Source organism: Aplidium turbinatum, chromosome 8, assembly GCF_918807975.1.
Source record: "Aplidium turbinatum chromosome 8, kaAplTurb1.1, whole genome shotgun sequence".
NCBI classification, from domain to species: Eukaryota; Metazoa; Chordata; class Ascidiacea; order Aplousobranchia; family Polyclinidae; genus Aplidium; species Aplidium turbinatum.
Window position 1 is genome coordinate 15,727,901 of NC_137479.1, and position 23,525 is coordinate 15,751,425.

At 38.3% G+C, this 23,525-nt stretch overlaps 1 protein-coding gene across 2 annotated transcripts; it reads right to left on the bottom strand.

Annotated features, from left to right (window-relative positions):
* Nucleotides 1–1,443: 1,443 nt before the first annotated feature.
* Nucleotides 1,444–22,996, bottom strand: LOC145775562 (uncharacterized). 2 transcript variants are annotated; one of them, XM_082586866.1, is made up of 38 exons: nt 22,731–22,996; nt 22,466–22,552; nt 22,031–22,284; nt 20,438–20,568; nt 18,895–19,051; nt 18,700–18,810; nt 17,450–17,567; nt 17,021–17,194; nt 14,432–14,570; nt 13,749–13,803; nt 13,345–13,466; nt 12,904–13,022; nt 12,312–12,470; nt 11,647–11,838; nt 11,379–11,482; nt 10,955–11,000; nt 10,254–10,512; nt 9,939–10,063; nt 9,434–9,786; nt 9,259–9,338; nt 8,523–8,702; nt 7,979–8,160; nt 7,715–7,802; nt 7,253–7,416; nt 7,066–7,114; nt 6,771–6,922; nt 6,378–6,616; nt 5,835–5,915; nt 5,642–5,759; nt 5,386–5,567; nt 4,987–5,095; nt 4,642–4,780; nt 3,979–4,154; nt 3,733–3,842; nt 3,456–3,636; nt 2,991–3,083; nt 2,663–2,767; nt 1,444–1,853 (listed from the first exon to the last, which is right to left on the bottom strand). In XM_082586866.1, the coding sequence occupies exons 1-38, from the start codon at nt 22,800–22,802 to the stop codon at nt 1,740–1,742; spliced, it is 5,319 nt and encodes a 1,772-aa protein (XP_082442992.1). In that variant the 5' UTR covers nt 22,803–22,996; the 3' UTR covers nt 1,444–1,739. The 2 variants fall into 2 exon arrangements, with proteins under 2 accessions (XP_082442992.1, XP_082442990.1); XM_082586864.1 differs by having other exon boundaries at nt 9,939–10,066.
* Between the last annotated feature and the right edge of the window lie 529 nt (nt 22,997–23,525).

Sequence of the window (23,525 nt, forward strand, 5' to 3'; positions counted from 1 at the left end):
CAATAGCCAAAAATAGTGCCTAAATGAAGTGAAGACTTTTCTTGTTTCCTTAGGAAAAAAAGTCTGGAAAATGAGTATGCAAGGAATGCATTTTAAAAATACCATGTCCAAATTTAGGGCAGGAATTCTTTAGCTGGCAACACTGTCACCTATTAAATTGGGGGAAATGCCAAGCCCTTGCTAATGGTTTTATCATGGATTTATCAAATCTTCAAAAGCCTATCAAAAATATATCATTGACCGATGCTGAGTTAATTATACTAAAAATATTTGAAACCAAACAAAGTTTTATTTCGGACAAGCTTTCCAAATTCTAACCATTTTCTTCTCCCAATAGGCTAATAATGTAAAATTGAAAGGCTTTAACCAGGGGCGGATTTACCTATGGCGCCGGGGCGCCACTGCGCCCCCTAAAATTCCAATTGATTTTTTTTATGTCTGCTTGCAAATTTCCTTTTTATGCTATAGTTTAACTTGTAAATTTCCATTTTACTAACGTAAAACAATGTGTGATGTTTAGTTTCGGCAAGTAGACCTACTAACCGCTGATAAAGGTACAAGAGACAATGGACATTATATAAAGAAACTTTTTTTAACTCTAGTTTAAATAACATAATGCATGGTAGTAATTCAGACTTTATGGCAGTTTAGGCAGAGAGATAGGATGGCATGCCATACATCAACAACCTTTTGGACAGTAAAGCTGGATCTGGTCTTGAACACATCTCTGCTAAATTTATTACGTATTTTATTCAAAACATGTTTGTGATCGAATTACTTGTTTGAGGAAATCTAATGTCAATTTATACGTTGTTACAAATACGTATTGAGACGTTTTTGCAATATTATCAGCATGAGTAATTTAATCGTATTGTTTTTTTTGCTCAATTGCATAGGCCCGATTTCGCTTAGTCTACAAAATAGAAATACTGTAGTAGACTCTTATTGCTGCAAGCGCTTTGTTCTGTCGGCTGGATTGCCTTTTTAAGTAGGCCACAGTACGGTAACTTAAGTTAATAGGCTAGCCTAATATACAATCGCGTAGGCGTCATTCTCAATTGCTTAATCTGCAGACGCAATTATTGTAGCCTACATAGCGCTTCTGCATAATGTCACTTCCAAAATATCTACCGTATGGAAAAGCTTCGCCCTTTTTGTTTTGACCATCAGTTTTGTTGGTGATGAGATGCCGCCAGAGATAAAAGTACCGTATAGAGTTTTTGTTTATGCAGGCCTTATAATTTCAACGAGAGTGCGTAATAAAGAATATGAAGTTGTTTCTTCCTTGGTTTGGCAGTCGAGCAAGATGGAGATAGTAGAAAAGTACTGAGCCCCTACTCAACAAAACAACTCAGGTAGGCTACAAACCAGTTAAGATAACCTACAGCTAGTTAATGGTTTTAAGCCAATCAACAACAAAACATGATTTCAAAAAAGTTTCATAACTCAAGAAAGTCAGGTTTATTGCAAAAACCAACAAAACTGAAAACAAAGCACAGTGAATGATTGTCACGTAACTTAGCAAAACAAAGGACGAATGGGACAATCCACATTTTTGGCAATAGCTGAAAAACGACAATGACAAATAAAGCCACAGGTCTATACTAATAGACTCTAGTCTATAGCCTATCTAAACTAAGTTGCTTTAATTCTGCGTAGCCGAGATATGCTGGCCGGTTGATGCGTCTCCCTGAGAAGCCGAGAAAGTTGGATTCGGGTTGTCCGAAGTTGCCTGATTGTCATTGAGAAGATGCGTCTCCCTGAGAAGCCGAGAAAGTGGGATTCGGGTTGTCCGAAGTTGCCTGATTGTCATTGAGAAGTTGCGCGTTTGATTGGTCAACAGAATGAAGAGGCTGATAAACAAAACATATAGTCAAATAAATCAAATATCTTCTGGTAGGTGTTAAACCCATAACAATGCTTGAAATGAACGACTTGGTTAAATGTCTTATGAATGTGATACAAACAAATTTGTTGTAACACGAGTCAGTTCAATCATGAACAGCTAAAAATCGATTTCGATCTGGTAGCAGCCAGATCATCTTCAGGTAAACTGAAAGCAAACAGCACAAATAATCAAAACGATGAAGATGCAAAAGAGTTGAAACGTTTCACTCTTGCTACTTTATATTATCTAACCGCCCCGATAGCTCAGTTAACGAAGAAGCTTTAAGATCAAGCTGGCGCTGGTTCGACTCTCGGGGTGTGCGCTTGAGCAACGCACTGCTCTCCATTCAGCGGAAAATGACTGCTCTCCATTCAAACTTACTCCAAACTTAAACACTGCTCTCCATTCAGCGGAAAATGGAATAATTCCCCGTCAACAACACTTCAACAAACGGAAGCTTCATTCTGTGAATCTCGGTAACCGGGCCTACGTCGGTGGTTCAAATTGCCAGGATTAAGCTCTCAACAAATCTTCCCCAGTTCGAGGATAAAGATTCAATCGATCAATTTATTTAGCTTTTAGTTGTTGGACATATCCAACAATTCCTTAACTTCTGCTAAGAGCGAGATCAGTCTTTTACAATACGTAAACGCATTAAATTCAGCTATAGCTATCGGCTATCAGCTATACTATCGAAGCAAAATAAACCTCGAAATTAGTTTCCAAGAGGAAGTTTTGTACATTAGATTTGATTTAGTGACAAATCAATGTCACCTGTGGGTTGGGCATGCTCGCATTTAACGTAAATGTCAGGTCTTGCTCGCCCTCCTGTGGCCGATGATTTGAATTTTGTAAATTTCCAAGAAGTTGCTGCACGGCCTGAAATTTACAAATTCGTAAAAGTTAAATAAAATTATACAAAAACTTCAAAATAATGTTGGTATGAAATAATTAGCCAATAAGCCACTTTGACGAATTTGAACGATATTGCAATAAAAGTGAAAAGAAATCTTGATTTGCGGTCTACAATTTGCTTCTATTAGGCTAATTGTAGGTTAAAATCAGTATCGATCAAAGTCTAAAACTTGCATGCGTTCGCGACCTGAAGTATCGACGGATTAACACTGAATTGAGATTCTTGTTGTTTACTTGAGTTGAATTCGTTTGGAGCTGACAGGGAAGGACTCTGCAGAATCTGCAAACAGAAAAACACATTTTATTTCAGCTTCTCGCGTTAGAGGTGTTTGCGGATGAACACGGTTATCAGAATGACAGTTCTAACAGCGTGTGATGCCTATCTACTCACTAGAAAAAAAGTAAGACTAATTAAGACCAGATGCAGAAACACAGTATCATCGAAGTATCTGGTTTAGTTCTATTTGGAACGAAATTATGCATTAAAAATCAGAAAAACTTTAAGAAAAAGGAAATTTTGAAAATATGCGCCACTTAATAAGCGCTCATAAGGTGTCACCGTCAAAAATTTGTTTTCAATTATCATTCCAAACCATAACAATAACCCAAGAATATGTTCAAGCTGTCAGACAAGAAAAAAAATTGTATTTACCTGGTTGGAAACGCCGGTGAGACTTGATGAAACGGATATGTCAATCTCAGGCATCAACCGAGCCGATTGTTCAGCGGAGGTGCCACCAGAAGTGACCGATTGTAAGCATAGTTGATTGACAGGTTGAATAACAACGTTCGACGACGACCAACTCCCTGTTTGAGAGTTTGCAACGGAAGTCCTGAAATACGGATTTTGTTCATTAGTTTTCGTTGTTTTTACGTTAACAAAACGGACAAATAAAATATTACAAGTCTGCAAAATAGCCAAATCGTACGTGGCTGGTGAAGTATCCGTTAAGTTTGGTTGGATAAGCATCGGATCGATCTGCAAGGTGATGTTTCCCTGTGTGCCTAACTGCATGGGAAGTTGAAGTGTTTCGCTTTCCTGACAACAAAAACAAAGTCATAAAATGCAAGGTAGCATAGGACAACGCAAAACTGTAGTTCGCAAATAAAATGTATGTTAATGCAATAAAGCGTGGCATTAGCAGATAGCGAATGCATACAAGGCTAGAACGAACCTGGAAAAGGTCGGAATTCATGAAAGTCTCCATTGGTAGTGTAAGTGTCATATCCGACCACAGGACGGGTTGTTGCTTTGCAGGAGACTGCATGACATCTGTGCTCGATGCAACGACTGGTGTGGTTTCAAGACAAGACGAAATCGCCACGGAGTGCACCGTTTGCGTTTCAGTAGCTAAAGGAAATTGCATCAATCAACGAACGATTCGGAAAGAAATGTCGTGTACAGTACAAATATACCCCTCAAAATGAAAAGAACTGTCATATAAAGTTCACTCCTTATGGGAGCACACACAAATATACGTTTTTCTTTAGTAATTTTTCAACCTAGGGCGTTATTTGAAGATCAAAGACAGACAGTTAGTTTGTAGTAATAAAGCAGGTTAGTTTTTGTCCGGAACAAGACCAAGTCGAGTATGGAACCTCAAATTTCAAACCGAAAATTCTGGCTTAGATCCAGAAGTTCTCGGAAATGCTGCGATTCATCCCGAACCTTTAACTCAAAAAACAACTATTCACTTGATTGTGTTTTTGGCTGGAATATATTGAGAATCCGGTAGATGTGAGTTGAATCTCCGAGTCGGTGACTAACTATGGGAGTCAGGAAGTTATGAAAAAGTGCTCTGCAAGAAACGCTTCAACGCCATGGTAGCAAATCTTACCGGTAGATGTGCTTGCTGACTTGTCAGGTTGGACAGTATGAGTGGCCATGTGATTCTTCCTGTGACCAGATGTACGGAATGTAAGTTCGCAGTGAGGACACTTGTAAGGCTTCGTACCAGTGTGAAGACGCATGTGAACCTGCAATAAACATTCATCACTCAATGGCGAACATACCGACAACGGATGAACGAAAGTACAAGGATTCGGGGGGTGTGAATTGAAACTTTCAAAAATACAACAAAATATTTTGTGAAGTAGAATTCTTGAACTCACTACCATCTTAATAATATACATATTACATACGCTAAGAAAGCAAATAGTTGGCGAGCAGTCTAATGATTTACCTTTAAACTTGCTTTGGCCGAGTACATCATGTCGCAAATGTGGCAGCGGAACATTTTCTTTTGAATGTGACGCTTTTCGTGGCATTTCATAGTTGATTTTATTGCAAAACTGAAAAACATCGACATGATAATACGAAACCAATGAAGAATAATAATTGTTTATCGAATATAGATAGGCCTATGAACAACACAAGCTCATAAGTAATTCAAGTAGATCACATCAAAATTACTTCATCGTTTCTTCTGTTTAAACGTATGATATGATAGTGTCAAGAAAATGCATCGTCGACAGACGCAATTCTAAGTTTCTGACCAAGCAGTGGCCAAAAGAAAAGTTGCTTCACATCCTTGAAATCAACGATCATAAACCAATCAATTTTGGTATCAAACCGAACTCACCATTTGCCGCATATTTCGCACTTGAAAGGTTTATCACCGGTATGTGTCCGCACGTGACGGGCCAAGTCGCTTGGTTTACGGAAGCTCTTTGGGCAAAACTGGCAGACATTCGGATGGATCGGCCCATCTGTTTCGTACTCCTTAAAGCGACCTCTAGTACCGGGTTTTTGAGCAAAGCTGATCTGAACAATACGAAAAAGGTTGGGTGATCTCAAATCAAAGATTAATACAGTAAAATGAATCTAGCAACACAAACCACATCTTTCTCTGCCACAGCAGAGAGGAGAATTCTTTCGGAAAGCGTCATAACTTGGTTTGGGTCAGTTTTTTCCAGAATTTCACTCTGTTCCTCCGACAACCGATAGAAGCCACTCCTGCAAAACAATTCATGCAAATTCTGGTAATTCCTTCCACGACGAGCGACGATCGAACTGAGAACAGCCACTTACCGTTTACGTTTCACTTCCTTAGTTGCCTTCGTACTTTGCTGTGTAGGGCCCGCTCCAGATTGTTGAACGTCATTGGTTTGCCTGAAGCGAGGACAATGAGTACAGTGAAGTAAAAACAAAGCAAACGTACCAACATTATTAGGTGGCATAACTTTTAGTTCTTTTGATCTGTTTATAAAACAAACTCTACTGTGTGCCATGAAAACTAGTTTTCGATTTTACAACATTTTACAACCATTAGTTCATTTCTTGCCAATGGCTATTCAAATTGATTCAACTAGCATCACAGGAAGTCGTCTGCATAGCCGGGTGGTGACCCTGGTCCGATTATCGAAAGGTTAACGGTTCGATTCCGCTCAAGAGCACGTGGCGGTAGTGTCTTTTTCATGATACTGAATGCCATGCCTATTGCCTAAAAGTAAACACAAAAGATTGGCTCCCTTGCCTTCCGTCAACTTAATCTATTAAATATTTAACTATCGGGCGTAAGGCTGAAAAAGCATCACAAAAATGGTAATTATATACAATTACTTATAAACCTACTGTTGAGAATTATGCATATGCTTGTGGGCGTTAAGGCCATCGATGTCTGCAAAACTGACGAAGCAAACAGGACAATGGTGGATGGCATTGATACTGTGCGACTCCAAGTGGCTAATGTGAGATTTCTCGCACGCCATTGAGTGGCAGCAAACAGAGCACGGAAAGAGAAGGACAGAGGAACGCTCGAACTCTTCATGCAGCTGGAGACGATGCTTAGATTCAAATAGTTTTGAGCATCCCTGAGAAAATATACATTGAAGACAATCGTTTAACACACCACGGAAAGTCGTTCTTTTTTCATTGTTTTGTGAAACCAAGACGATTTAAATTAAATGACGTTGTAAGAAGAGACCAAAATTATTGCCTTGATGTTTCACAACAGTGTGATTTTACCCTGCACTTGAAGTTGAGCGGATCTTGCAATTCATCAATTTGGTTCAGATCTTCTGTGTTCTGAATCACGTGGTCGCTAACGTCACCTGCCGTGTTGTCAGCAGCTACGGTTGTGGTGAATTGCGTCACGAAGTTGTTGGTTTCAATCGGATCTGCAGAAAATCAATGCAGCATTGCTCGTATTCCGGCAACTAAGGTTTCTCTAACAAAGACATGGAGAAAAAAAATCCTTTCGTATAAATCCATTTTTATTAAAAGAATCGCATGCTTCATGCAAAATAACAAAGTTCCCCACCTCTAAACCTATCGAGTTGTGTGAGATCTTGAATAATGTTTGGGTCAATCTGAAATAATGATGTACTGTAAATAGTGACGCCACATATCATAAAGCATGCAACAAATTAGTCAATTTGCATTCAATTCCAAAAGCCTAACAACAATATCTGTATCAGCCATGATATAAATGGTGACATTTGTCATACCTGGGCTAATGCTGGATTACTGTCAAAATCCATCGCATCGTCGTTGATATTCATCCCGGTTGTAACATCATCAGTAGTGGAAACGCAATTATGCGCCACTGTGACGTCAGAACTGGCGGTCGTAGTGATGTCACAAAGTTGATTTTCACATGAAATATTCTCACCTGCAATCATGTTTTCGATTAATGCTATTTCGATTGGATGGCTGTGTAACAGTGACAACAAACGGTGGGCTGATCAGCAGCGAAGCAAAACAACCAATCAGCCTCTCTGCCGTGTCCATGACAACTTGCTTAAAAGCGACAGTGGGTCACTCTGCAAGGAAGGGAGTGTGCAAGGAGTGGACGTGCATGGCTGACGTGTTTCGCGCTAGAGATGAAACGGCAACACATAATATACCATACTGATCATGGAACAAAATAGTGCAATGTAGCTAAAACGACTAGTTAGCACAACACTTACCAGCTTCCAATGAGCTGAGATGGAGCAAGGCACTGGGGTCGATTGTGGATTGAATGGAATCAGCTGCTACTGTGACGTTGTGCATCGCCTACAGAAAACTTGTAACTATCAGATTGCTACAAGTGCACACATCACAGGCATTTCCATCAAATCCAAAAAAATTGAATTTAACAGCAACTGACATAAACAATGTTATAAAACTATAATTTACATTATTCTGCAGTCGAAAAAAATAAATGACAAAAGGTTTTGTTAATTTCGGACCTGTGCAACTTCATTCCTGTGAGTTTCTATGTGTTTCTTGCACGTTCCGTTCGTTTTGAACGTCTTCTGGCAATAAGGACACATGAACGGTCGTGATTGGCTGTGAATGGTCATGTGACGCTTGAGCGTGTGGTGTGAGGCAAAAGATTGGTTGCATTCCGCGCAATGGAACGGTTTGTGACCTGACAACAGAGGGATCAATTAGTGAGAGTGTTTGAAAAAAAAGTCAAAAAGTGACGCTGCGACATGTTCTTTCGGCTTACGGTGTTCAAAAGAAAAGTTTACGTCAAAATTTTATTTTAACGTAAAAACTTATTTGTCTTGGTTTGATTTCCTGATGATTATAATAAAAAAATTTGCTTTATGGTACATTTCGTAGAGTTTGATTCGGTCCAAAATATAACTTGTTCAAAACGCATCCATAATTCAGTGCAAACACTTATAGTTGAAACGAACTCTAATAGTTGAAAGGACAATAGAATACAAAGGTTAGTAAAGAGCTCTATCTCTAATCAAACTTTGATATAACTCAATTTGTCCTCACCTGTATGCACCCGCATGTGTGCTTTGAGAATGCTTGACGATGCAAACGCTTTGCCGCACTGAATACAAGTGTATGGACGTTCTCCTGTGTGCGAGCGGATGTGTTGCTTCAGATGGCACCATTTCTTAAACGATTTACCGCATTCGGTGCAAACGTAAGCTCTGTCGTCCGTCGATTCATCTACATCAAGTAAAACTTGAAAAATGTCTGTTTTCTTCATCTCACAAAAGCAGACAAAACGATTAAATTATTCTCTAGCTGAGTTCACAGATGTCATGAGATGATACTAGTACGGTGGTAAGTTTTGAAGCATTCTTACACAAGACACTTAAAACTGATTGTTCACAAGGTTAATCTGACTTGTGCAGGTCAGGTCACAACTATGTAAGTTTTAACGCTCGCAAGTATAGATATATCAATGCATCGTTTATCAGTCAAACATTTGTTAGAATGAAATCATCAAAACACCCGCTGCGTCGCAGAATGATGAGATTGCCACCAGACGTTCGAAAGGAAGCCGGTTCGATCCCTACCGAAGCACCCGGCTGTTGTTCCGACACTTCATAACATGGTTGAGGGTGGACACTAAGAATTGACTTTCTTAATTTTCCATCTTAAAAACCTTCATCGTTATGTTATTTAGATACACGTTCGGACTATTCAAAAAAGCATACGTAGATAGGTAATGTCATGAAAGAAACAGTGTTACATACTCCATATTAAAGCAACGCCATACCTGGGGATGAAGGCAGAGGCATTCCAACATCGGAAAGACGAATCGACTTCTCTAAAGTGACTGGAGGCGTTCGAGGTAACCTGATTTTAATCAATTTTGTTGCAAATTTAATGCAGAAGGTGATGTGATATCGCATCTTATACAATATAAACAAAGGCGTAAATACAGTACTTACAAGCAAGTGATGTCTTTGCGGGGTTTATGCAGTTTTTTGTGCGCGGTGCCCCGGATGTGAGATTTGAGATGATTGTGACGATGACTTGTCGTGCGGAAGCTAAGATCGCACTGGGGACATTTGAAGGGACGAGCCCCGGTGTGAAGTCTGATGTGAACTTTCAGGCTCCCAGATGTGGAGAAGGACTTTGAGCAGACCTGGCACTTGTAAGGCTTACAGCCGAGATGGATCTTTTCGTGCGCGGTCAGCGAAGTTTTGACAGCAAAACTCTTCATGCAAGTGGTGCATGTGTACGGGCGTTCGTGTGTGTGCACGCGAATGTGACGAACCAAATCGCTCGGCTTTTTGAATTCCTGTTTGTGACACAAAAAAACGATTAATTGGGTTTACGAATCACACCTTTACACTCACAATTTTTCGGTTAATGAAAGAAATCGTGATCAGCTTGCAGAACTAAATCAAAATTGGAATATTTGCCAAAGATACTTTTTGAAAGTAAGCCTACCTTCGTGCAGTACATGCACTGATGCCAACGCACACCATTGATGCGACGAACTCTCCACGTCCGATCTTGTCCAGAGGTGCGCATGCTCATATACACCCCCGATACATGACCCGGTCGGCTCGTATCTGCTGCAAAGAAACAATATCAGCAAGCGAATCTCTGGTGTGATAAATTGAATTGTCAAAAGAGCGTAGTAAAGACTATTGTAATAAACGACATCAGTTAATTCTTCACATACCTATATGGTGTTATTCAACTTAAGAACACTGTATTTAAATGAGACAACAGAATAATAGATTATAACTTCATTCGTACTTGAGTTTGCAAAAGACGTTACGTTATTCAAGCTGCCATTGGTCAGTTGCTGCGTGACGTTTGCGTCGTCAGTCAGTTCCTTCAGCACAGTCGCGTTCTCATTGTCTTCCGTTGTTTGAAAATCCTGGCCATTGGTCAATTCTACATTTCCACCACCGTCAGCTTCGAGCATCTCCATACTGTCACTGTCAAGCATTGGATGAACCGTGATATGGTTGCTTGTCTGCAATAGTGTGGCATCTTCATCTCCATGCAGTTGCTGCAGTGTTAAATGTTACAATTAAGAAGTTATCATGTAGTTCTTTTTTATGGCCGTGACTGACGAAGCCGCACACGGCTGCCATACTGGGAGAAGCGTTTCGCAGCGAGAGAAAAAAATTAAAGCGCCACATGGGAGAATCGAACCCATGATATGATAGTTCGATTTCCTTCTGTAAAACTTTCGAGTTTTTGTACATCAAGTCATGTCCCTCCGACATGATAGCCAGGCATGGCTCCTCGCATACAGCAGCAGTATTGTGCTTGTCCATCAAAGAAATCTTGTTCATCATCTACTAGAAGCTTTGCAGCAAGCATCGATCTTTTGTGGTACACCATGATAAAAAATGCAAGGTCACTGTGTGGAAAGCTTTAGCGTAATTCTAATCCTAAAACTTAGCACTACAAACAATAAGATTAAGTTTCTCTTTAATTGGTCGTACCATTTCAACGAGTCCATGTTGTTCCACGTCATCAATTCGGGCGGCTCTGTGGAAACAACAAATTCAATACAATGCTCGTGCAATACAAGGTAGGCAAATATTAGGTCACATATTTTAAGTACAAATTACTGTTAGTGTTATGCAAGTTAAGATCAGCAGTAAGTGAATCAAATGAAGATAAGACAAAGCTGAACTTCTTCTTTATATTACACTTGCATTTGCAAGCTGAAGATACCATTAGTATTGCCGTATAGCAAAGCCAAATCTTAAATAAGTTTTGTTGAGACATATGAATGCTGTGCAAATGCCAGTATTCGATGAATGCAAATTAGCAATACTAATAGTAATACTATATAAATAATAAATGTAAAACAGCTAAATAGCTAAATACAAGAAATGGTTAAAAAACATTAAATTAACTGACTTTTCTAAAGTGTGCTTGACACCGCTGTCTCGAAGAGCTTGCCTCACAATATCTTGCTTGCTAGGAGATTTTTCCAAGGTGTCAACATCCTTGGGGTCCGAATCCTGTCATTGGAAATGCACTTATACAAACTTTTTTTTATATTCGGGTTGAAAAATGTAATGAGCAATAACAAAACCCTCAACAGTTCTCAAAAGAAATTTGATAAAAATGTAAAAAAACATTAACGGATTCGATGCTCTCGAACGCAAAAACTGCGTGAACTTACGTTTAAACTGTGTAGCAATTGTTGAATCACGTCCATCCCGTCCTTTCTCGATCCATTGCTCGTGTCGATGATGACGTCATGACTTGTAGTAAGATTTTCGCTGGCCGTGACAACATCGCTGCTCAACGTCATTGCGTCACTGATGATGTCATTGGTCCTGGTGACGTTGTTCGAAGCGGCAGAAAAATGCACCTGAGTGAAAAAAGACACGTAGATCACGGAACAATTTGTTTATAACAGAAAAGCTTGGTACCCAGATAGCAAATTAGTCGTTTTTTACATTGGTTCAACGTCTGCAAAAGCTAAAAACGTCACGCAAAATGCAAATATCTGCAGACATTCAATCTGCAGACAGATGATCAATGCAGACAGAATAAATGTAAATAACGACTGATTCACTGACTAGGTACATGCAAATAAAATAAGATGCAAATTCTATCAAAAAAAAAAGAGTCTGTAAATCTTAAATTATCTTTCACGACATAGGCACACAAAAAAAACAGCAATGAATTAAGCAGAACAACATTGCAGTTTGAACTGCATACAATAAAGTTGAAGAGAATGTATTATCTACAGCAGAAAAATAATTGTTCTTGCATTGCTTCTTCGTGTAACTGTAAGCTTCTGGGTCCGAGGGCTAACACTTCTGAGAGAACTACAAATACCTCCACAGAATCAGTGACTTTCTTGTGGTATTTGGTGACGTGTGAATTCAGGCTTCCTAAAGTCTTGAACACGCAAGAACATTCCACGCAAGGATAGCGATTCACGCTTGAATGAACACGAGCCAGGTGGACGCGTAGGTTCCCACGTTGTGTATATATCTGCGACAAAAAACGTTATTTTTTTTAGTACGTCATATATGCCCAAAGATTTAATGTCTTTTTCATATCACACTGGCCATTAGTCCTGCACATACAAAGGATTTTTGCATCAAAACAACTGGAGTTATGTGCCATTTTAGCCATGAGGTGTGTTTCTGTGTAGCCTACAATACATAATATTGCCACGTTTTGTCGAATCCACTGTAGGCATGCCTGATGGATTAACATTTGAATTCAGTGGACAGGAAGCGTCGGCCTCTCGCCGCTTGTGGACGCAACATCAAGCTGTTCTCAATTCCGAGTGAATATCATCTTCTCGCGTTAATGAATTCAGTTGTGAAATCCCGTAGCCCGAAAAAGCAAAGTTTTCATAAAATAAAACACTCTGGAAAAATGCTGACATTGGCGAGTGCGCTCATTCAAACTACCCTACCTGAGGACAGTGAGGACACGTGTATGGCTTTGAACCTGAATGCATCATCATGTGGATCTTCAACGCTCCCGATTGGTTGAATGATCGACCGCATGTCGAGCAAGAAAATGGTTTTTCGCCTAAAATTCAACGTTTCTTCAACATTATAACAAAACAAAGTAACTCAAAGTCAACGTGAAGAAGTTTTACATATCACAATTCTGGAACAGATGATGTATGCATCAGACAACATTGATTTCAATGTGTAATGACGAGTTGTCTAAGTTATTTTTACGCCATAACCAATTCAAGACAAGTTCCCAGACTTATTAAACAATCACATCTTGACCATGGTACACAAAGAAACCCTTTTCATGGCAATCCAAACGGTAGTAGTAGAGACGAGATTTTTTTTGTAGAGACGCGATAACCGCGCCAACACTTAAGTAGTGTTACACTTGCCGGTGTGGATGAGAACGTGGCGTTTGAACTGGCTTTCCTTCTGGAACATCTTGTCGCAAAACATACAACGCTGAGGTTCCGCTTTTTTCCGGTTCCGCTTTTTCATCACTTCCTTGTAAGGACTGCATGAAGAATTCATGTTGAAACTATAAAACCAATATACACGCCACGAACTATGCACCCGCATCGATCTGGGTGAGACGGACAAATGTAGTTACATAAGAATGCCAACTTAACTGTGGTGGTAATAACGCGAGAGAAATTAGAATATGCCACGTTCAAAACCCCTATTCTGAACCGGTACAATGAAATACAGTTTGCAGGTAGCTAGTGAACAATTTTACCAACGACGCTTTTTAAAAACTTAGGTAGTTTGGCTTCAAAGTTAGACAAGCGGCACTGACCCGTCGTATCCGTCTGAAGTGAATATTTCATCGACGTCGTTGCATAGTCTCAATTCTGCAATCAATAAGATGTTCATTAATCAATCATGCTATAAACCGAGTGGAACACAACATGGCTCCATCACCCAATCAACCAATTAAAACAAAGATCGCCCGACAAACAAATCAGCAACTATAGGTAGCCCATTCAGCCCGAGCTTCCAACAACAGATCATCCTCCTGCGAGCGTCAAGCCTACAACCCAATGCAGCAAGTAGGACTTTTCAATGTGCAACCATGCTGCAGAAGAATGAGTCAATTTGTGGACTTTCAATAAAATTTAGAAAACCCGATAGGAAAAGAAGCATTTCGTCTTAGAGCTACAATAAGTCGTCAGATTTTAGTAGAATATTAATTTTTTCATAAAAATGATGCATGGCATTGGAGGATACAGAAGACCGGGTTCTGTAGAGACGACTGACTTAAAATGAAAGCAGCTGAATCCGACGTCAGTGAGGAAAACCTCGGTACGTAGCAAAAACAATAGCTTAGGATGGAAGGATATTTTCTTCTTGTGTTATTAACTATTATTATGTGCAATTATATGCAAAACTTAACAAAAATGTTTCTTCAACCAAACATATCAAACGTTTAAAGTATCGGTACCACGTGTCCACTACAATCGCTTTTACTTTTTCACTTACCTTTGGCATTTTTACTCTCTGCGTCTTTGTCCTCTCTTTCTCCGAGATGGAGTTGAAGATCTCTCTTGTGTTGCTCCATGTGATGATCCAGTTCAGATTTCAAAGAAAACTCGTCACCACATTCCGTGCATATCATCGTCTGTGTAATTTATTTGTAAGTTTTGTCATGAAAATGTCTGCGACAACTGAGCTAGGACAAAAACTTGCCAAAGAAATATTCAGAATCCGTTTCATTCATAAACTGTGGGCCTGTGGGATTTGTTACTAGATGGTAGCGTACACACGGGTAAGGTCACATACTCGCAGTGGGCGCTACCACACTTACAAACGGTGATCATACCGGACTCGCCTTAGGGCGGTACACGACTAAATGCGGTCCAAATGACGCAAACAAGAATGACGCGATCTCTAGGCCATAAGGCGTGAATGACGCAAGACCCGAATGCCGCAATGCATGAATGACGCGAGATTTGATTATTTCGTACAAAAATAAATTGTTCTTTTGAATACAGTAATAATTTTATTTGTCACGGTAGCAATTTCAATTTTCATTTTTAATGCAGACAAAACTATAAAATTTTATTTAAAAAAAAGGGGCGATTACTTTAAACCCGTATCAACGTAAAGTCAATCAGGGATCCGCGTAAAGCAGATACAAAAGCATCAAAAATTTAAGAAAAATGTGAACACTATAATGTAAACGACGACCTTTTAGAGTACATGTTAATATAATGCGTACATGCATAAAAGTGAGACAAAGTCCAATTTGAAATTCTTCTGTTGTATTGTTCCAATTAGAAATTCTTATGTTGCATATCGCGCGATTTCGGGTATTGAACCCTCATCAGTACAACTTTTATCAACAGCATAGTACAGTAAAATTTACAGCAGTTCACTTTAAAAAAATGACTAAAAATGTTATTTGGTTGCTAAGAAACAAATTAGTCTGCGAAATTAGTCTACGAGCAGTAATAATGACAATTTTTATGCAAATAATTTGCATAAAAATTGTCATTATTACTGCTCGTAGACTAATTTCGCAGACTAATTTGTTTCTTAGCAACCAAATAACATTTTTAGTCATTTTTTTAAAGTGAACTGCTGTAAATTTTACTGTACTATGCTGTTGATAAAAGTTGTACTGATGAGGGTTCAATACCCGAAATCGCGCGATATGCAACATAAGAATTTCTAATTGGAACAATACAACAGAAGAATTTCAAATCGGACTTTGTCTCACTTTTATGCATGTACTCATTATATTAACATGTACTCTAAAAGGTCGTCGTTTATATTATAGTATTCACATTTTTCTTAAAACTATAAAAATTGTTTTTTTCCACTTGACAAATTAAAGATGAGGCTCGGTTATTTTCTCACTAAAACTAATTGCTTTTTAATAGCGTGATAGTTTCATTTGTCACGGTAGCAATTTAACCTTCTCTTTTTACATAAACAAAAATATAAAAACTGTTTTTTGCACTTGATAAAATAAAGATGAAGGTGCGATTAATTCATTTGTTGCTTTTTAATCTTAATGGATACGTCTCCAGACAAATCTTACTAATTTGCAGGAAGAAGTAGATCAGCATAGTAGAAGTAGTAGCAGTAAAACCACGGCTTTCTCACATTGGTTATTGTCTATTTTTCTTTATCAGCGCCAATATTAATAACACTGTGCTGAGTTTGAAAACTTTTTTCGAAAAGTAGAAAGATGTTTTGACTGTTCTGAATCAATTTTTTCAGTTGAATTCTAAAATGTAATTAGTTTTTTTCAATCAGGTCAAGCTGTTTTTCCTTCACAGTTTTAATTGTGTTACTTTTGATAGTGACAATGCACAGAGTTGTCGTTGTGGTGTCATGAAACCTTAATTCAACTGTTGAATCGTTTTGATGACGTCACAGTTTTCAATTGCAAAGCCGCAGAGTTGTCAAAATTTTCAAATGTAATTTGCTAAAAATCTAGACCTGATGAAAGAAAATGGATAACATTTTTGAATTCAGCATCGAAAAGTACACCAGGAACCGTCAACAGTTTAGCAACCTTAAAATTTAAGCAGCACAGTGTTATTTTTGTTCACATCGAGGTCAAGGAAGACATCAATTTTGCTCTGATGTCAGAAATTATAGCCAAGAAGCTTTCAGTGGCGGAATAAAAAAGTAAAAAATCTGTGATTGTTATAGAAATTTCAAACTGTTTGCCTGCTTACATTAATTAGTGGCACCTTCATCTATATTTTGTCAAGTGGAAAAAAAACAATTTTTATATTTTTGTTTACTGAGAAAATGAAAATTGAAATTGCTACCGTGGCAAATGAATTCACCACCGTATTAAAAAAACAATTAGAATCAAATCTCGCGTCATTCATGCACTGCGGCATTCAGGTCTTTCGTCATTCGAGCCCTGCGTCATTCGTTCCTTGCGGCCTAGGGATCGCGTCATTCGGACCGCAGTATAAAATCGTGTACCTCTCAGTGGGTCTGGTCGATCATAACAAACTGTAGCGTTGATAATATTTTTCACCTACTAATTTGCAAAAACAAATGCACCGTCACCAAACTAACAATCAGTAATATTGTACACTGTACCTCATCTTGGAGGTGCATGGCCAGATGGGCTTTAAGACTTGCTATCCTCATAAAAGTTCGTTGGCATGCTGGGCACACGTACCCGTTGTCCCCCCGTTCTGAATGGATGGCGAGGTGCAAAGTGAGATTTTCTTTGACGTTAAACGAATCGGAACAAACGTGACACTTGTAAGCCTGTTTGTGAATAACACAAAGTAAAAACCGCATAACTGCACTGTTTTTTGTTGTTTTCCAATAAAACAAAGCTGGCTATATAGTGTATAGGCTACGGATGTTTAATTGCAGAAAACCTGTATCAAACGTTGAAACCTTCCAGCTGTTGCAGGTAAAAAAGGAAATTACTTACATCAATGGAGTCTAAAGCATAGGGAAAGAGTTAACAATTGCAAGTTTAGTGATTCCTTTTTTTAAAAAAAGATAACTGCCCACCTTTTCTGCGAGATGATCCTTCATATGTCTTTTGTATACACTGATCATGTGGATCTGAACTCCACAAACACTGCAGGGGAATGGACCTTTCTTTGCTTCTCCTTGTGGCGCAACGGATCTATAGAAACAAAAGTTTTCTTCAATCTTGTGTCTACAATCTACATATAACATACTTACACAAACTGACTTCTTTCAGTCATTTAAGAACAACAACCAGTTAATCAAAGTTTTAGGTGAAATGTATTCAACGTTTAAATGCGTTAACGCAAATTAATGCAAAATTTGCGGGACATCTTCTGGGAGGATTGGCGAGCCAGCTATTCCAATTGGTCGTGGAAAGTATGGCAGAAGGAAAAAGGGGCAGGGAAAGAGACAATGTGCAACAATGGATTTGTCACAATCAATATGCGTAGTCCCGCGGCAGGGTACATTTTTGTTTTAAAATAGGTGAACTGTTTTATTGTGTACATCTGTTGTGGTGATTCGTCGATCACTGACCAATTGTAACCTTTAATAGCGCAATATTTTATTGCAAAACCTACTCCTAGAAGTTTAGTATGCATACGTGCGACTCTCGAAACTTCTCTCACTTGTTGACCAGAAGAATGAGTTCTTGTGATATAATATTACCCAATTCTCTGGAAGCTACTGGTCAAGCAAACCCGTAATAAATAGCTGCGTGATTTGAGTTTGATTATTACAGGTGTGCATTATGGGGAGTAACGAAAATATGTTGCACGATTGTAAAGTTCTAGCCGATATTGAATAGATTGTGAAAGTGGAAATTGTTGCCAATTGTAAAGTAGCTGATCCTGATGCAAGTAGTAGTGTATCTTTATTTTGTATGACGAAGACGTTTGCTGTTCAAGAATTTGATTTCTTTAAGCGTTGAGAAGTGGTGAACCATTCATCAGTTCAAACATTTCATCTATCAACTCACAAGTAAAACTATTCGACCATTTACATGACTGTTTAACATCCTAATAAACTACATCGTCAATTTTTCTAAAGTCTCTTTACATGTAAGAGATAGAAACAATTGTGACAGGACTGACTTCTAGGGTATGGGAGAAACAAGGGAAGAATGTCACGACTTGTGGAGACAGTTGACAACCAATCTTTGGGTCGGAGATAGCACATGGTGACGAAACTAATACGACCTGACGTTTTAATACAACCAAAACATCAATAGTGAACTGCATGGAACATTACAAGTAATGTCAAACATACGGCCACTCTCAGTCTCTCACCGGATGAACCGACAAGTGTTTCGCTTTTTTCGCCCACGCTTTCCTTTTCGTGGGCTCTTCTTCATTGAGTTTTCTTTTGATCCCTTGTAAATTTTTTCTCCCAAATTTCTCCTAAAAAAGAAGAACTCAATTTCACAATTCAAAAGATCAGTTTAATACTGAACCACTTCTCATTAACAACAGTGGTTTAGCTACCTGTGCTCCTCCATGTGTGTGTCCAATGTCAATTCATCATCTGCTTTAAATTCACAAACTTGGCAGCTCAGGGGACTTACAGGACCAGGAATAGGGTTTGGACAAAGCGAGGGAACAATGCGATGGATTGACATTAAGTTGTTAGATTTAGTTGTCACTGAAACAACAAAATCTCTGATAAAAATCACAACAAATAAATAAGTCTAAGGCTTTTTAACGCAATCAAAGCAAATGACACATGCAGACAACACTTTAATAAAAGTAGCAAACAATTTTAATTCAAATATATCAGCTTAATTTGGTACAAGGGTCTGCTACTATTCGGCTAGTCCGATTCGGCTAGTCCAATTCGGTTAGTCTGATTCGGCTAGTTCCCTATTCGGCTACAGTCCGATTCGGCTAGTCCGATTCGGCCAGTCCGATTCGGCTAGTACCCTATTCGGCTACAGTTTTGAATTGTATTTTATTCCACAATATCGTTTCTTTTATAGGTGAAATTATCGAAGCTTTAGATGAGTGGGGTTTAGACCTAACCACTGAAATCTTAAATCATATTTATGACACCGAAAACATCCCTAGTGATATGGTGCGTTCCATATTCATAACTTTACCAAATAAATCCGTAGCAACAGAATGTTCACTCCACAGAACAATTAGCCTTGTGAATCATCTAACTAAGATCGTACTCTGAATCATGATGATGTGATTGAGACCAAAACTAAAATTCCAGGTCATGTCACGCCGAAACCCAGGTTTATTTTAAACTGCCACTTAGGTTTTAACTTCATCTTTTATGTCAAACGCTATTTGGCAACTGTCTTTTTTCGTTGACACGTTTTCGCTGAGACTTTATCTCGTTAACCTCTATTGTTAATCATGAAAAATGTTCTTTTGATGTAAAACACTTATTGTGCACAAACCCAGACAACAAAATTCGTCATTTTTACATTGATTCAACGTCTGCAGACGTTGAATCAATGTAAAAATGACTGATTTTGCCGTCTGGGAAGGCATTCAAAGGTAAACACTGGATAAAATGCAAGAAGGCAAAAGAAACGATATTGTGGAATAAAATACAAAACTTTCTATAAACAGAAGAATTGGACATACATCTCTCTGTTATCATTTTTAATGTAAAAATTCAAACTGTGCTGTTGAAATTTCCGATTTTAGTTTTGGTTTTGGTTTGCATACAGATGGTGATGTCGATTTTATGTGAGCAAACATTTCAATTTAATAGTTCAAACATTTTGCGCTAAATTTCATTTCAATTTATTTTTCTATGACGGAATGTAAAAAGAAACGATATTGTGGAATAAAATACAAAATACAATTCAAAACTGTAGCCGAATAAGGAACTAGCCGAATCGGACTGGCCGAATCGGACTAGCCGAATCGGACTGTAGCCGAATAGGGAATTAGCCGAATCGGACTAGCCAAATTGGACTAGCCGAATCGGACTAGCCGAAACGGGCCATTCCGTTGGTACAACAATGTAATTATTAATGTTTTGTCCAACAAATATGTCTTAACAATTACAAACCAGGTTCAGTGCTCAACTTGAGGCTTGGTGGTGGCTGAGTTTCTGCCGACTTCAGCTGTTCTTGACTGGAGGCAAGGGCAGAAATGGGAGCTAATTGAGGTACCAAGGCAGGTTCAAGAATAGAAATTTGGCTACAACACATAAATTAAATATAAAGAAGTCACATGAATTACTAAAAAAAATGACAACTTGCATTGTTCATAAAACTACAGTCGAAATCGTTTAAGCGCATAGTCAATTTGTCAAGCTTTTTTATGCGCTTAAACGGTATATGCGCTTAACCGTTTACATTGTTTGACAGTATCCTATACGTCAATACCGAACGTTTATCTAACGCAAAAGCGTGAAAACAAACCGCTGGACTTTTTCGATGAACGAAGGCATTGAGCCTTAATACGTAACCCAGAGTGTTAGGAGATTTACAGAATATTCTAGAATAGTACTGTACAACCGAATTCCAAATAACGGTACTACTTTGTTTGGCTGTTGGTCAGCGAAGTGTGACGCAGCAACAACTGTTCACGCGCGTTCCTCGTGGCTTTCGGGTAGCTGCCGTGATCACCCAACCGTAACGAATTCGCTTCAGCGAGCAAGAAAGAAAATTCACTAATCATGCGATTTAGATTTTCCTTAGTCTTGTGGTTCTACAGTTCGTACTGCGACGTAATGATACTTGTTTATGATGTAACAATCCATAAATGAAATGTGGTCTTGTGATTCATACAGCACTGTACTCAAATCATAGAAGAGAAAGCCTTTTTTCGTGCGGTTTTACTTTATTGTTTAAATCATGTAGGCGCTAACTGTCTGTCTTGAGGTGTTATCTTGAGCAACTTTGCTTTGCCAAAGGAAATATGCGGTTAAGTGATAAAAGTCTACAAATCTATCAAGAATTCCTAGTCGCTTAGCCGATTTATGCGATTAATCATTATGCGACTAACCGTTGAATTTTCTTCACAAGTGAATGGGAATGGTTTGGGATTATGCAATGCTATGCTCTAAAACGATTTATGCTCATTAACCGATATGCGACTAGCCGATTTCGACTGTATTACATAGTATGACAAAACTTTTATACTGGCTTGCTTAATTGGATCATGTTGGATCAAGCCAAAATAACATGATTAAGAATTAACAATAAAAAGTACTCCCGTCATACAGAAAATATTGTAGTGTATAGCAGATTTGAAATAAATGTATGATGCAGTTTACTTAAGCAAGTTTTGTTTGTCGTATCCAGGCTTACACCCGGTGGTTGAAGATTTAGATTGAGTGGACGGGAAGGCAAGGTTTATCCAACACAAAAAGATTGCATGTAGTCAATTGTATAACATGAAAATTATCTCAGCTCTGACTGGATTTTAATTTTTATATCCTATGGTCCAAATGTTCTAATGAGAAATACACCAAACGCGACAGTTAATCCAAATATCTAAACAAAGCCGATCTATATATTTAGACCTCGGCCACCTGTAAACCTATAAAAGTGACTGGAAGTTGATGGAATTTTGAACTCTTGATTCTTTGAAATGACAGTTTTGAAAACCCAAATTGGTTCTTGTTTCACTTAAACTGCTTCTAGCCAATACTAACCTTGAAGGTACAGCTTCACTTGCAGATTGTGAATCCAACACATTATTAGAAGCAATAATGTTACTCGGTGTCATTACATGATTTGATGTGATAATATCGCTTGCTGAAAGTACATCACCAGGCTGTAAAACTTGAGCAACTGACACATTAGGCAGCAGAATGTACTGTTGGCCATCTTGTTCTATAACCGACAGTTCACTATTTTCTAATGAGATGCCTTGGTTAGTAAGCAAATCATCAAAGCTCTCCATATCCTGAAACAACATGACCATGTTAGCTACAAAAATAAAATCAATGTTGAAAATCCAGACATTTTTTAAATTTGATTGTGTCACGTTCAATGTCTGTTTTATGCAAATAATGTAGGCTAGCCTATTAGTAATATGCTTTAGGCTTAAGCCGCTTAAATTAGCAATAGTCAACACAAGGTTTTACCATTTCACAGTTGGTTTGCATAACAAATTGCTGTGTGTCGTATGTTGAAGCAAGTTGAACGTAATTTGGCTGATTCCCAGCATCACCCTAAAAACAAAAATGCTTTTTACCATTTACTTATAAATATATTTTCAATGAAATGTTAAATATACCTTTAATTTAAACTAACAAACTTCTACTTCAGACAAAAATTGGTGTAGGCCTACAAAACAACAAAAAGATTTAACAAAAACAACAAAAAAGCAGACAAAACAACAACAAAGACCTTCTGTACAACAGCTTGGTCCATAAGCAAAAGCATTTCCGTATCAGGTGCATCATTGTTGACGACATCCATTATGATACCAGCACTGTAATTTATGATTTTTACAGTCTTTATCCAAAGTACAGCTTTATGGAATTTACTTCTTTTGTCGTAATACAATGTTGAGGGAAGAAACAACAATGAGCTCAAAAACGTTTTCTGCACTCATTTCAAGAAGCAGGCAAAACAATTTAAACCAGCACAAGATTAATAACTCATACCACTTTAGATTTAATCAAGACTCGACAACTGAAATGATGCAGTTAATATGCCTTTTAATTTGACATACTGTAATTGCATAAAATGATGCATGTAATATGCAAAGTGTGCAATCTATCAATAATTTCTAGATGAATCTCCAATATCTACAATCCAAACCAGTATTGGTCAGCAATACTTCCTAGCAGCAGTAAATGCTACGAAAACAATACAAATACACAATTTCCTAGCCTTTTTTTTGGATGATCAGTGGATAGGTGATAGCTTGCTCTAATAGCTCAGTTGGCTAAGCAATTGACTGTGAACAAAGGCACACAAAAATAAAAAATGGGGGTTTAAACCTTAGTGCATGCACTTCAAAAGACAGCTCTCCTATCAACAACACCCACAGCCTAGCCCTAGGGCAATGAATGGAATAATTCCAAGCAACATTATTTCAGCAAGCATAAACGTGTCTCTGTCAACCATTATTATTAATTCTATTGGAATAGGCTACCTAGCATAAGGTCTGGAACTATTCTGGAGAAATTTTCTAGC

Excerpts from the sequence above, each read along its gene's own strand:
- LOC145775562 (XM_082586864.1), bottom strand. The coding sequence starts at position 22,802 with ATGGATGTCGTCAACAATGATGCACCTGATACGGAAATGCTTTTGCTT. Across the intron at positions 22,285-22,465 it reads TGCAAACCAACTGTGAAATG|GATATGGAGAGCTTTGATGA; the intron begins GTAAAACCTTGT and ends ATGTTGTTTCAG. Across the intron at positions 3,637-3,732 it reads ACGGATACTTCACCAGCCAC|GACTTCCGTTGCAAACTCTC; the intron begins GTACGATTTGGC and ends TCCGTATTTCAG.